Genomic DNA, 14,106 nt, shown 5'->3' with positions numbered 1-14,106 from the left:
CCCCTAAACAATAGATAGTTGTTAGCCAAATGACTACTTATTGTGCTAAATGTTAAAAAGCATAGTTGCTCTAAAGAACAAGATATTGGGGTAGAAAATCGTAATGATTTCGGACCAGCTTTTCTGATGTCACCTGTCATTACAATTTTTCTACCCAAACATCTGCTTCAAGATTACCTATTTTGGTGTCTAGTTGTTATGACCACACTAAGAACTGAATGGGCAGAACTAAGAGTATACTATTTAAGTAAAGTCCTGGAGTTGGGTTTGTTCACTGGCTTCTACCAGGCTTCAGGAAGAAGCTGCATGGAAAGAGGAGAAATTGGCCAAATAGATAATATGCCAGGGGAGTTGGTCTGTGCTAAGAGAACACTTTGCCCTCAAACTTTCTTTCCAGCCACTTGCCGAGGCCTGATAGAGGCTAGTTGTTCACTGGAGTTGCAGTTGTTCATTTTTCACTCTCCAGAAGGATTTTATCAACAAGAGTCTACATGAACCTAGCAGTTCTCATGACTTATCAAGAAGGCAGCTGGTGTGTTACGCCAAAAGGCAGTTATACCGGCTATACAGATACAGAAGCTGGTGTGCTACGCCGAAGGGCAGTTATACCGGCTATACAGATACAGAAGAACTAAATGGGCAGACAAGTGGGTAGTGGTGTCCTGGGCATCCACGTGCCCTGTGTACCACAGACATAGCGGAAGAGCGCCCCCTGTGGAGTGTACCCATCACTGCAGGTCAGGTCACAGAACTGCCCCAGCCTCCACCAGTCGCACGTGAGGCTGCCGTGGTCAGGGGAGGGCAGAGGCGGGCAGGCAGGTTCTGTAGAGAGAGAGAGTTTTTTTTTAAATATTTTTTTATTGAAACATACAGAGACAAGACGTGGTGGCGACACACTCAAGTTACACTTATATTCATGTCGCCACCAGACAATACGTAATACAAGCAAGCAAAGCACGAGTTATAATATAGAAGTTGAATACAATGATTAATCTAATCTTAAGAGAGAGAGTTAAGATAGCTTCATACATACTGATAAAGGATGCACATCTAGAACAATGTGATACAAAATACATCAACTGGCCAGGTAATTGTTCTATGGTAATGAAGACCTAAATTAAAGATAGCGTTGTTTTATGACAGTGTATGTGACTGGTTCTACAGATACAGATTCAGATACCCGCCATACAAATACCGGCTATACAGATACAGATACCCGTCATACAGATACCGGCTATACAGATACAGATACCCGTCATACAGATACCGGCTATACAGATACAGATACCGGCTATACAGATACAGATACCGGCTATACAGATACAGATACCGGCTATACAGATACAGATACCGGCTATACAGATACAGATACCGGCTATACAGATACCGGCTATACAGATACCGGCTATACAGATACAGATACCGTCTCTACAGATACAGATACCGGCTATACAGATACAGATACCGGCTATACAGATACAGATACCGGCTCTACAGACACAGATACCGGCTATACAGATACAGATACCGGCTATACAGATACAGATACCGGCTATACAGATACAGATACCGGCTATACAGATACAGATATCGGCTATACAGATACAGATACAGATTGAAGTGCTTACTTTTGACGTGAATGTTGAACCTGCAGACTGCATGGTTGCCCGCCTGGTCCCGAGCCGTGTACCGGACACTGTACTGGCCCCACGTCATGCGGCCTTTAGGGAACCTGCTTCGCCTTACAGCTGCTATCCCTGCCAGGACATTTATAGCAGAGTTTGTAATGGCCATGAACACATTGGGGTTTGTTAACTTTTGATTTAATTTCGATCACAATTTAACCGGAGGACCTACGTTTCCTGCAAATGCAGATGTAACGGAGGGTCATGGAGAATAGTAAAGGTATGAAAAAATGAAAAGCACAAGCTTGGATTCGAAGCCTTGTCAAAAAGCGTAACTCTAAAACCCTAACCTATACCCTAACCCTCTACGACACAAAACATCATGGTGTGGACGGACCGTGTTGATACTCTTAGAGTCAGCCGTTCTGTGACCGTATTGACTGTTTACGAGACCAAAATTAGCGTCGGCGTCCCAGAGACGACAGGGATGGTACATGTATTATACGTTCCTGTCACTGAGTAGCTTCTTATCTGATTTTCAAAACCTTGGAAAAGAAAGAAAAACGCTAATACTGTATCGTGTAGGTTCACCTACCGACGTTGTCCCGGACCTCTGGTTTCTCCCAGTGCACGTGTGGGAACTGTCGGGAGCTGTTCACCTCGAAAGACTCCGGACAACTCACAAACTCAGGGTGCTCGTCGTCTGGAAGGATAATGTACACAAACTACCGTCAAAACTGTACAAGTGTGGGACGTTAAATGGAGGTCCCGTGTTTGGTGACAACCACACCCCACGCACTTAAAAAAACCCACCGCACTTATCGAAAAGAGTAGGGGACCTTCCCGGTGTGAGTGGTTCAAACCTTACAGTCTGGTCTTACGCAGCTTGTACATGTACGTACATGTACAAAATTGGTGTGTTACGCCTAAAGGCGGTTTACCGGTTTTGCAAAACAAACAAAAGAATGGAATGTTCAATTGTTTGTACCCACCTGTAACCACCACAGCTGTCTCACACTCTATCCTCTCCACACCAGCCGAGTAGCCGTAAAACAGCACTGGAGTCTCCCCCACACTGAAGTTGTTCGGTCCCAGCGTCAAATTCCCATCAACAAAGATCTGGTGGCATACAATGTAGTGACGTTGTGCTTAGACTCAAATCTCTAACAAGCCCAAATGCGACGGGGGCCGGCATCGTCTACCAGATACCTTTGTGTTGACATCACACTTCAAAGAAGTCACGTGACAAGCATCACTGGGTCAGTCTACTGAGGAAGACCAGAGTGACTGGTCGAAAGCTCTAGGTTAGAGAATTTTTTTGTGTTGGACCAAAAGTTTTAACTTTAAACAAGGGCCTAATGTTGTGCTCTAGGAATGGCTATACACCTATAGGCTTAGTTTGATTTTCTTATAATGCCCATGATCATGATAATGGTCATTCTGGCATACTCAAAGTGAGAAGTGTCGTGGCAGGATTTGAACCCAGAACCTCTTGGTTCTGAGTCGAATGCTCTGTTGTTATCCCATACAACCCCACATTGCCTCGCTCGACTCAACTGTACCAACATGAGTACTTTGCTCTGGTTAGAAACCCCCTCCTAGACTGGATAGGACGTAAAGTCGGAGGTCCCATATTTGAGGAGAACCACACTTTGCGACTAGAGCAAGGGCCCTGTTTGAGAGGAGCTAGCCTTTCTAGTCTGTCCGTCCGAATTCCACGGCTTGTATGTTATTTATATACAACCTATCTAATATGGTCTTACACGGCTTTTATGTTATGTATATACAACCTATCTAGTCTACTCTTCCACGGCTTGTATGTTATGTATATACAACCTATCTAGTCTGGTCTTTCATGGCTTGTATGTTAACTATATACAGCCTATCTGGTCTTCTACGGCTTGTATGCTAACTATATACAGCCTATCTGGTCTTCCACGGCTTGTATGTTATGTACATACAACCTATCTAGCCTGGTCTTCCACAGCTTGTACCGTATGCGTATACAACACTGGTGTGTAACGGCTTACTGGTTATGTGGACGACCAAGGAAACACACAGACCTGTTGTAAGTTGGTGAGGGGTGCTGTGAGGTTCGCAGTGGCGTAGTCTCTCCCGGGGCTGGTGGACACGTGAAGTCTGTGGGGACACTGCATCCAAGGGTCTTCATCTTAAAAAGGGTTTAATATGTAACCTTGAATGAGTATCGTCAAGTATTATATCAAGTAATATTGAAGATGAGTTGTATCCAAACCGCACTGTGTCCAGAACCATGCTCAGGCACGGTTCATAGCTAACCCTGTGGTACTGTCCTTGGTGCTGAACTATTACACCACAGCACACTCTGTGTGTTTAGTCATTTGTTAAACCTTCATGACCATGTAGATTTCAAATTGAAGGCATCTTTTTTGGGCCAAACGTTTTCTTTATTTGTAAACTCGCATCAGTTTGTGGTTCCCAAGGGATGTCATCCATATAATGAAATCAACATGGCCTAAGTAACTCTTTTGACCACCTTACCTGGAATGCATGCGGGCGCTCCTAGATTGTCCCAGCCCATGGTCCCATTTGGTCCCGGGGTGCCCCAGACCATGGGACCGTTGTGTCCCGGGGTGCAGGTTAACCGGTCTGCAGATTCTCTTCAGCATGGGTACCATCCTGGTTTGCTTACCCCCGTCGCATTTGGCAACTAGCTATATTACGTTACCTGGATAATTAGCAATAGTACGTTACCTGGAATGCATGTGGGTGTGTCTAGATTATCCCAGACCATGGTCCCATTTGGTCCCGGGGTGCCCCAGCCCATGGTCCCGTTGTGTCCCGGGGTGCAGGTTACCCTGTGTGCGGTCCCGTTGAGCACCAGTCCCGGTCCGCACACGTACACGCACTCCTTCCCGACCCGCAGCGCGCCAGGGTCCGCACACGACGGCGGCGACAGCGATCCGTTACTAGGCGGGGTCAGTACGTCACACAGCTTAGCTACCAATGAAAAGACGAGGATACATTAAAAACTAGAAAGGGCATAATGTTTACCTTCGGACATCGTCTGCTCTGTTAATTCTTACTCATTCACATTACACATTCACATACATGTACTACTAGTATATGGTGACAGGAGCAGAGAAGACCATGAAATTGCAACATTATGTAACCCAACACCAGTCACCATGGTGACAGACGTCAACAAATCATGTCATTGGTCATGCAGGACATCTCGTCTGCAGTTTCCAAATGTTATGTTGGAAAATATATCGTCTGCAATAGGTAAAATTCAAATGCAACGACGTTGACCAAACATCCAACGAAAACCGGGAAAAACCAAGGTTTCACGCAGTTGCTGTACGTTCTGCCGACGTGCTGGAATACCTTACCCCTGCAGTCAGCATGCTCTCCTTCCCAGGATCCGTTGATCAGACACGTTCGATTCTCGCTGCCGACGAGCTCGTACCCAGGGTCACAGGAGAACGTGCACCGCTGTCCTGCGCGTGCGCCGTTGGTGGAACAGTTCTCGGCCGGGTCGACTGACCCTCCCCCTGGGGCCGCCAGTCCGTAACAGTGGATCTCTGAGGAGATTAGGAGAAAAATTAAGTCCTTCTAACACCACATCAAATGGGCAGCGCAAATCTTAGGCCTTGTACCACACAGCCACATCAACCCTGGAGGGCCAGGGGGCCCAGGGGGGCCGCCAGACACAGGGCCAGGTGGTCCAGACGGCCCCATGGGCCCCATTTCTCCTGGTGGCATAAAATTCACGTGGCATTTATAATCAGTTACAATTTTGATGAATGAAGATTATATTGAGCAATACACACACACACACACACACACACATATATATATATATATATATATAGCGTTATTATTATTGATATGTATCATTAGTGTGAGTTATATTTGGATGAAGATTATATTGATCAATACACACACACACACACACACACACACACACACATATATATATAGCGTTATTATTATTGATATGTATCATTAGTGTGAGTTATATTTGGATGAACAACCCTACATCGTTACCATCAATATATGTGACAATTTTCACGTGTGTCAATATATGTTTTGTACCTTCACAAGTCGTCCCGTCCCGCTGAAGCACGTACCCCTCCTGACATGCGCAGTGATATCCGCCCACGTAATTGGCGCACTCCTGTTGGCAGCCGTGGTCACGTGACGCGCATTCGTCCACGTCTGATGACAAGAAAAGATACAAGTTACGATTCCAGCATGTCAATTTTTACGTGGGTTTGACCTGCTTGCTTTTAATGGATTGTGAAGATATTTGGTATGTGGGTAGGTCCTGCAAACATAAAGAGGCAAGGCGATTTTGGGCCTCCTAGCAACTTTGTTGGTACTGCAGCAGAACATTTTGCACTTCACAAATAAGTCAAAATTTTTGGACTAGAGGCTGTATGCCAAACATACGTTTCTCTGCTACCTTTTATTTCTCGGTGCTGATTTTGTTTCAAGTTTGTCATAATTTCAGCATAATTTTGTACGTTTTATTTATTATCATTATTGCTAAAAGTAATAATAATAATAATTATTATTTTATTTCATGTTGCTGGACTCCAGGAAGAATATTATGGAATTTACCATACTAATGGAGATCTCAATAAACAAACAAACAAACAAACAAACCTACCTTTACATGTGTAGCCGTCCCGTCTGAGTTTGAAGCCGTCGTAACAGGAACACTCAAACGCTCCCGGGGTGTCCGTACACAGGTGCTCACAGCCGCCATTCCCCTGCGCACATTCGTTAGTTTCTGGGAAAACAATGCAAGGGTTCTTTATTATTATTATTATTCAGAAACACATGTCTGATGATTACAAATGAAAAGACATGGACTAAGTGACTCCGAAGTCCGAACTCCAGTTAGGAACAACTTATATTCTCGCAGCCACTTTTACAATGGAAGAAAAATATTTTACAAGACATTTGAAAATACACGAAACCTCTCCTGAGTAACAAACCTCCCGTCCCAGAAGACACATACATGTACAGTTAGAATCGTTTTGTTTCTGTTATATAATTTTGTGCGGCTAACATTATTTTGCAGTTGATATCATGCGAATAAAGGAAACTACCACGAAGAACTAAATGCTGTATAGAATTGTCAGAAAGGGTGTTTAAATCAAGGGTTCTGACAAAAAGGTCTAAACGTTCAGGCCAACACTGAGTAAAAAAAGAAATTACAGATCATAAACAGTTACGTCAGTAATGTATTTTACTTTTAATAATGACGTCATCATACATGTACCTGTGCAAGTCTTCCCGTCATCGCGAAGATGATGGCCTTTCGGGCATGCGCAGTAGGCCCCTCCGATCAGGTTGACACAGCGATGCGAACAGCCGAAATTTTCCTTAGCGCACTCGTTAATATCTGAGAGATAGGATATCATGCAATATTAGTAAAATCAAAAATTTTGAACAGACAAAAATCTAGTTTGTTTTTACTCATTTACATAACCAGTTGATATATGGAAGTATGTGTACAAGAAATTGCTACTCATTCACAAGCAACTGGATAGATTTTGACAACTGGCAAATGTTATATGTAGCATCTACTTAGTTTCTTGTCGTCAGTGACTAACGGTGAAGTAGACACTGAAGAAAAGTAGTGGATGCTACTTGCTTGAAACGTCTGAAATTTTTCAAAATCTATCCAGTTGCTTGAGTAACAATATCCTTGTGTATCTTTCGCATGAAAGGTATCTGTTTTGGTATATTTCATTGTGACAAAAAAGCTAAACGTTCTATCCAACACTAAGTCAATTGGGACATGGGACATATCCTTGTGTATCTCATTACCTGGATGTCTAATCTTCATCGATGAATCTATGTTTTAGGAGAGGGCTTCTTATAAGCATTATGTTTCTCCCAATCCTCAACAACATAAACATAAGCACCTGAACATAGATGAAGTGCATTCTGTACCTGAACAGTGATACCCATCGCTATCCAGAGAGAACCCCCGGTGACAGCCGCAGGTGAAGCCGTCCTTCAGTTTCACACATTTCTGCTGGCAGGCAAAGACGTCAGGCTGGTCTGTACACACTACCATGTCTGGAAATACATTTTTGTTATATTCCAACATATAATCACAAGACGTGGTGACGGCACACTTAAGTTTTTTTAATATCAATGCCGCCACCAACACAGGGACGGTACAATTCACACATTCAGAACCTTCCCCCGAACACCATTCCGAACAAGTTCTGGAGCAGTGTTACCCGCTTATGCTTCAAAACAAATCGATTCGAATTTGAGTTAAATTTAAATCAAACTTGACTGCAAAATCCCAGCTTTTGTCTAAATGCACCAAATTTGGCACATATGTATTTGAAGATTTAGACAAAAGTGCACAATTTTTCAGCTAAGCCGCTGGAATAATTACGCTACACTCTTTATATTTCCATGATGAAATGAGATGGAAAGACACAAACAAACTCACCACATTCATACAGCCTGTTGATTTTCAGAGTGTCGATGTCACTCAGCCCGTTTCGCTGTCCTAACCACTTGAAGTTGGCCTCCCCCAGTCTGGGTTCGATAGTGATTTTCCCGCTCTTGCCGAAGGCGTCGGTAGGATAGTGCATGACGGAGTGGTAGTCGTACGTCGTGTCCAGTGTCTGGCTGTTGATTCTGGTGAGTCTGTCAAAGTTCCCGTAATAATAGTCTTTTTCTCCATTTCTTCCTGCATGGAAAGGTTTTTTTTAGTCTTAAACGACATGAAGCCAATAGAATCTGTTGATACATACGTTGTACCAATACACAAGTGGCCTGTATAAACCGGATTCCTGATGCTTGGGTCAAAAATAATATACCTAGGCTAGAATAATCTCTTTCTCCTTCTCTTTGTCTCTCTTTCTCTATACCTCTCTCTGTTTTTCTCTGTCTCTCTCGGGCTTTCTTTTTTGTATTGGTATTTTCTGTGCCAACTCGAAAAAAGGCCTAAAACACGCTAAAACTCTTAGCAAACGACCAAACCTCTTCTTGGAGAGTAAATATATACGACAGTCTGTTCCCTTACCAGGCTTGACGTTGTCCAAGTATATGGTGACGAAGTTATCCCTGTCGTACCGGCTCTGCTCGTGCCAGAACCCCAACGCGTGCATAAACTCGTGAACGGCGATTCCCTTCGTCTCACAGCCGCTATCCAGGGAAATTCTGTTCGGCTGGCTTCCGACACGTCCGATATACGACCAGCACCTGAGGTTTCCAAAAGATAGTCTCATCAGGTTTCTGTATCTGCAGCTACGTGTAGTAATCATATTATCTGCCATGCATTGTATCTGTTATAATCGTTGTGCAATAAATTTGACTTGACCTGTATCGGTATAGCCGGTATAACTTACTCCAATTATAAGTCTTCATCAAGTTCATGAACTCAACTTGATGAAGACCTACTCCCAATATAAGTCTTTATCAAGTTCATCAACTCTGATGAACTTGATAAAGACTTACTCCAATTATAAGTCTTCATTAACTCTGATGAACTTGATGAAGACCTACTCCTAGCCATGTTGGGGGGGGGGCGTTCGGCTAGTGTTTGCTCGGGACCAAATTCGTGGATGTGTGACAGGGCCGGGGGGTATAACTGCAGTACACAATGTCACCTTGGGACGTCACAACACATCATACTTCGGATTCTGTAAACTAAACCGCGCTCCTGACGAAGGTTGGGGTGTGGGTCATTAACCTCCGGCCGAGAGAGCTTGTGTAACACAGGCTACCCCTTAGGTACATAATACCTGCTGCTGCATGGAAGAAAAAGCAAAGAAAATTGGTCGTAGTAAAATCATTCTTTATTCACAAACAAAAGAAAGAAACATTGATCCCAGGTCACATCGGCCATAACTGACCGAACATGCAGGGAGACATTACACATACATGTATGACACTATACAAATACATCAGGACATACAATATTGCACTGTTTCCTTAAATATTGCACTGTTTTCATTAAAATTATCACAAGAATTTTTAGACTTTGGCTTAAAAATATTTTCAAGATATTTTTACGGCAGACTAATCCAGCCGCACATTCACACCACGTGTCGCCTTGCATCGGCAAGATTAGTCTGACCCAGTATTGACGAAAGGTAATAAAAAACGAATAGAACAAAACGAGCGTCCCTGACCCTTCTGTGCCACGTACACGAGGACTTGTAACGCCTTGTTTTTATATTCCAACATTTCATGACCAAACATGGCGACTGCACACTCAAGATATATCAACTTATTTTATGCCGCCACCAACGCAGAGAACGAATTCAGGACAAGACAATACTCATTTTCACTTAAGTTAAGTGAGGAAAGTCGTGTAAAGTGCCTTTCCCAAGAGCACAAGCTCGGTGGCATGTCAGGATTCGAACCCGGGACCTATTAATTCCGAGTCGAGCACTCAGCCGCTAAGCCACGCGACCCAACGAGCGTCCTTGAGCCGTTTGTGCCATGTACACGTGGGCTTCTGACGCCTTGTGCCACTGAAATAGTCATTGCACACCACTTGTCACCACGTGTTAGTAAAATTAGTCTAACCCAATTGACAAATGGTAATAAAAAACGAACAGAACGAAACGAGTGTCCCTGACCCTTCTGTGAGACGTACACGTGGATGCCTTGTTCCAAAAAATCCTTGCACCATTTTAACACCCGCTTATCACGTTTTGCCATGTGCCAGTATACTTAGTCTGACCCAGTATTGACGAAATGTAATAAGAAACGAACAGAACAAAACGAGCGTCCCTGACCCTTCTGTGCGACCTACCTACAGTTGGGCTCGTGACGCCTTGTTCCAAAAAACCCTTGCACCATTTTAACAGCCGCACACCACGTGTCAGTAATTTTAGTCTGACCCAATTGACGAAAGGTAATAAGAAACCAACAGAACAAAACGAACGTCCTTGCGCTTTCTGTTCGACGTACCGTTTTACCTGTGACGTCTTGGTCTCAAGACAAAAAAAGTCCTTGCACAGCCGATTTAACCACAGCAGCACACCACGTATCGCCATATTGACGAAAGGTAATAAGAAACGAACAGAACCAAACGAGCGTCCTTGACTTGTGATTCAGGACGAAATTGCTTGTACCAATTTTAACACCCACACACCACGTGTCACCATGCATCAGTAAAATTAGTCTGACCCAAATGATACATATAAAAAAACGAACAGAACAGAACTAGCGCCATTGAGCCTTCTGTTGTGCGACGTACAGTTGGGCTTGTGATGTCTTGTTCTCAGCACAAAAACTCCGAGGCGTACGAAAAGCAAAACCTGTAACTCATTATTTTACGTCGTGAGAGGCTATTCTGTATTCTGCTGCTTGACATACACTGTCAGGATTTGCTGCGCCATTTTCCAGACATAGAATTCGAACCTACTTCAAACGACAGACATGAAGCGGTTCGACTGCTGGCTGTTCCTGGTGGTCTGTTCTGTTCTCGGCGGCGAAGCAGCGACAGACATCCACTCGTTCTGCTCCAAGACTTTATCACAACCCTGGGACACGTGCGTGCCCGACAACGTCAAGGTTCGTGACATTGCAAATCACACTATTACTTGCCTCTGTATGTCTTGCAGGCTTGGAGTCCGGGAAGACCGGCGTGTCTGTGCCCCACTATCTAAGTACGGAAGCTTCCCGCCTGCCCAGTGGGTCGCCCTCCGAGGATTTCCCTTTGGAAACCTGTCCTCGCAAACCCTGAGTAAGATCGAGCCGTCTTCCCTGACGGTCCTTGTTCTTATAGATGCAGGAATAAGCTCGATCGAAAACAAGACATTTGCTAGATTCTCACACTTGCGGTCAATACATTTAGATTTTAACGCTTTGCCGCAGCTGACACGTGCTTGCTTCTCTGGCTTGAACACTTCACAGAAGTCTCCAGCCTACTTGTCCATTTCTCATAACCGTATTTCTGAACTAGAAAATGTCTGTTTCCAAGAAATCTCATATCTTACAATGCTGGATTTGTCTCACAATCTTCTGTCAGAAGTAACGAGTGGATGGCTCCGTGGCCTTGCCTTCCTGCACACACTGATTCTGAGTCACAACAAGATTAAAGTCGTTTCCTTAGATTCTCTTCACGACTTACGAGTCCTGAACTTAAGCCACAACCCTCTGACGTGTCTAAGTGAGAGAACACTTTCTGCGCCGTCACTCAAAACATTCAGCGTCGGGGGAGAGCGTGTCATTTCCTGGGAGCAAGATAGCAAAATGGTCTGGAGTCTTACCGTTGACAAAACTGGTTTTCCGCTGAAACAGAAGGTTCGCATTCGAATTGATAACATCGGTTTTTGCCTCACGTATTCAACAGTGACAAAACACTTTCAAGTGAAGTGGGCGAGGGCACTCTCGTCGGTTACGTTCGGGCCTGTTACATTCAAGCCCCCGGTTGTTTTAATAATTGTTTGGGACAAAACTGCGATCCACGAGCGAGTAAGTTTGTATACTGACCCGTGTACAGAAGCCTGGAGCAGACCAGACGGGATAACTTTAGCCCTGAAAGACGGCGTGACCCTAAAGCTTGCAGAGATGTCTAAACACAACAGATGCTCTGGTATTGCCTTGGCGTTTAGCTATGTGAGCAATCAGCGCTTGAAGAACAGGCAGACGCCAACCGACCAAATCAGCGCTATAGGACAGTCCAGAATGACAAATATTTCTTGCTTTGTGTTTCGTCATTTTTATCTTTTCGGTGAGCCGATACGTTTTAGTGCAGTGGACAGAATGGCCAGCTCAAAATGTCCTTATTCATATTCAACAGACGCACACGTACAAACTGTAACTAATCAGGCCACTAACTCTGCTACTGAAGAACACTTTAGAAGCACTACTGTAACTGTGACAACAACATCCCCAACTTCAAAACACGCGGTAGTTCAATACGTCATACCACTGGCCCTTTCGTCTGTAGTCTTAGTTCTAAGCTTGGTGATAGTCTACGCGTACATGAGTATATATACCAAACGCGCCGCTCAAAATGTAAGAGATTCTACAAAACAGTCGCGCGTTACCCGGTCCAGTATCACTGCACAGAATCGTGTAAGTGATACGAGGTTACCAGGATCTGGTCTAGGTCGGGATGATGACTTTTCACCAGTTTCCGCCAACGTTTTCTCCGAAATTAAAGACGAGGACGTCTACGACCCATCTGTGACCCACACCTACTCGGAAATCAAGGACGAAGGGGTCGGTGATATTTCCGACCAGGGTGCAAGAAAAGCCGGAAACAACGAACAGAACGCTGCTCAAAATATACAAATTGCCTCGGCATTGGTGCACCGTAGTCATCATGTTGTCGATGTAACGCAACTTATTAGCAACCCCATGTATAAAGCATCGGACCAAGCTTTGGCTACATCCTCGGGTGGTACTGACTTGACCGACCAAAGCACTAATTCTCGTTCTTCTATGCTCTCCACTAACAGCTACTCAGAAGTAAACGACGAGGACGTCTACGACCAATCTGTGACTCACAGCTACTCGGAAATCAAGGACGAAGAGGTCTGTGATATGTCCGACCGGGGTGCAAGAAAAGCCGGAAACAACGAACAGAACAACGCTGCTCAAAACAGACAAGTTGCCTCGGCATTGGTGCACCGTAGTCACCACGTCATCGATGCAACGCAGCTTATTAGCAATCCCATGTATAAAGCATCGGACCAAGCTTTGGCTACATCCTCGGGTGGTACTGACTTGACCGAAAAAAGCAATCATTCTCGTTCTTCTATGCTTTCCACTAACAGCTACTCAGAAGTAAAGGACGAGGACGTCTACGATCCATCTGTGACTCACAGCTACTCCGAAATCAAAGACGAAAAGATCTGTGATATTTCAGGCCAGGGTGCAACAGCCGGGAACAACGAACAGAACAGCGCTGCTCAAAAGATACAAGTTGCCTCGGCATTGGTGCACCGTAGTCATCATGTTGTCGATGAAACGCAGCTTATTAGCAATCCCATGTATAATACATCGGACCAAGCTTTGACACAAGCCTCAGGTGGTACTGACTTGACCGAACAAACCACCAACTGTCGTTCTTCTATGCTCTCCACTGACGACTACTCCGAAGTAAAGGACGAAGACGTTTATGATCCGTCTACAACTCACAGCTACTCCGAAATCAAAGATGAGTAGGTCACTGATATTTCCATCAAACACTTTCTAACTCTATAAACACCTTCAGATGTTCACTTACACTAGCGACAGGGCAGTCAGAACAACACGCCAGAGTGTGACAAACCAGTTGCATGTACCAATGGTCTGTAGAGAGCTATACAGGAAATTTGATAGCGTATTCAGGTGCAATGACATGGAATAATCTACCACGTAATGTAAGAAAAGCACCCTGAGTAGCAGCCTATAAAAATATGTTCCAATACTGCCTGCATATCCTACTGATATATATATACATATATATATACATATATACATACATATATATATATATATATATATATATATA

The 14,106-nt window shown here is 44.2% G+C and overlaps 1 protein-coding gene across 1 annotated transcript in view; it reads right to left on the bottom strand.

Moving 5' to 3' along the window:
• Positions 1-359: 359 nt before the first annotated feature.
• Positions 360-14,106, bottom strand: part of LOC109472514 — a 17,004-nt gene continuing 3,257 nt past the window's right edge. The window contains exons 6-19 of the mRNA XM_019772295.1: positions 8,671-8,849; positions 8,092-8,334; positions 7,575-7,703; positions 6,898-7,020; positions 6,280-6,402; positions 5,703-5,825; positions 4,997-5,188; positions 4,359-4,604; positions 4,146-4,253; positions 3,689-3,795; positions 2,618-2,744; positions 2,221-2,328; positions 1,629-1,757; positions 360-822 (exon numbers count right to left, since the gene is read on the bottom strand). Coding sequence (XP_019627854.1) covers positions 632-822; positions 1,629-1,757; positions 2,221-2,328; positions 2,618-2,744; positions 3,689-3,795; positions 4,146-4,253; positions 4,359-4,604; positions 4,997-5,188; positions 5,703-5,825; positions 6,280-6,402; positions 6,898-7,020; positions 7,575-7,703; positions 8,092-8,334; positions 8,671-8,849 — 2,128 coding nt within the window. The 3' untranslated portion in view covers positions 360-631. The remainder of the gene's footprint in view (positions 823-1,628; positions 1,758-2,220; positions 2,329-2,617; positions 2,745-3,688; positions 3,796-4,145; positions 4,254-4,358; positions 4,605-4,996; positions 5,189-5,702; positions 5,826-6,279; positions 6,403-6,897; positions 7,021-7,574; positions 7,704-8,091; positions 8,335-8,670; positions 8,850-14,106) is intronic.

Source organism: Branchiostoma belcheri, unplaced genomic scaffold, assembly GCF_001625305.1.
Source record: "Branchiostoma belcheri isolate BF01 breed outbred unplaced genomic scaffold, Haploidv18h27 scaffold28, whole genome shotgun sequence".
Lineage (NCBI taxonomy): Eukaryota > Metazoa > Chordata > Leptocardii > Amphioxiformes > Branchiostomatidae > Branchiostoma > Branchiostoma belcheri.
Note: the sequence above shows the minus strand (reverse complement) of the source record. Positions and strands in the feature narration are given on the sequence as shown.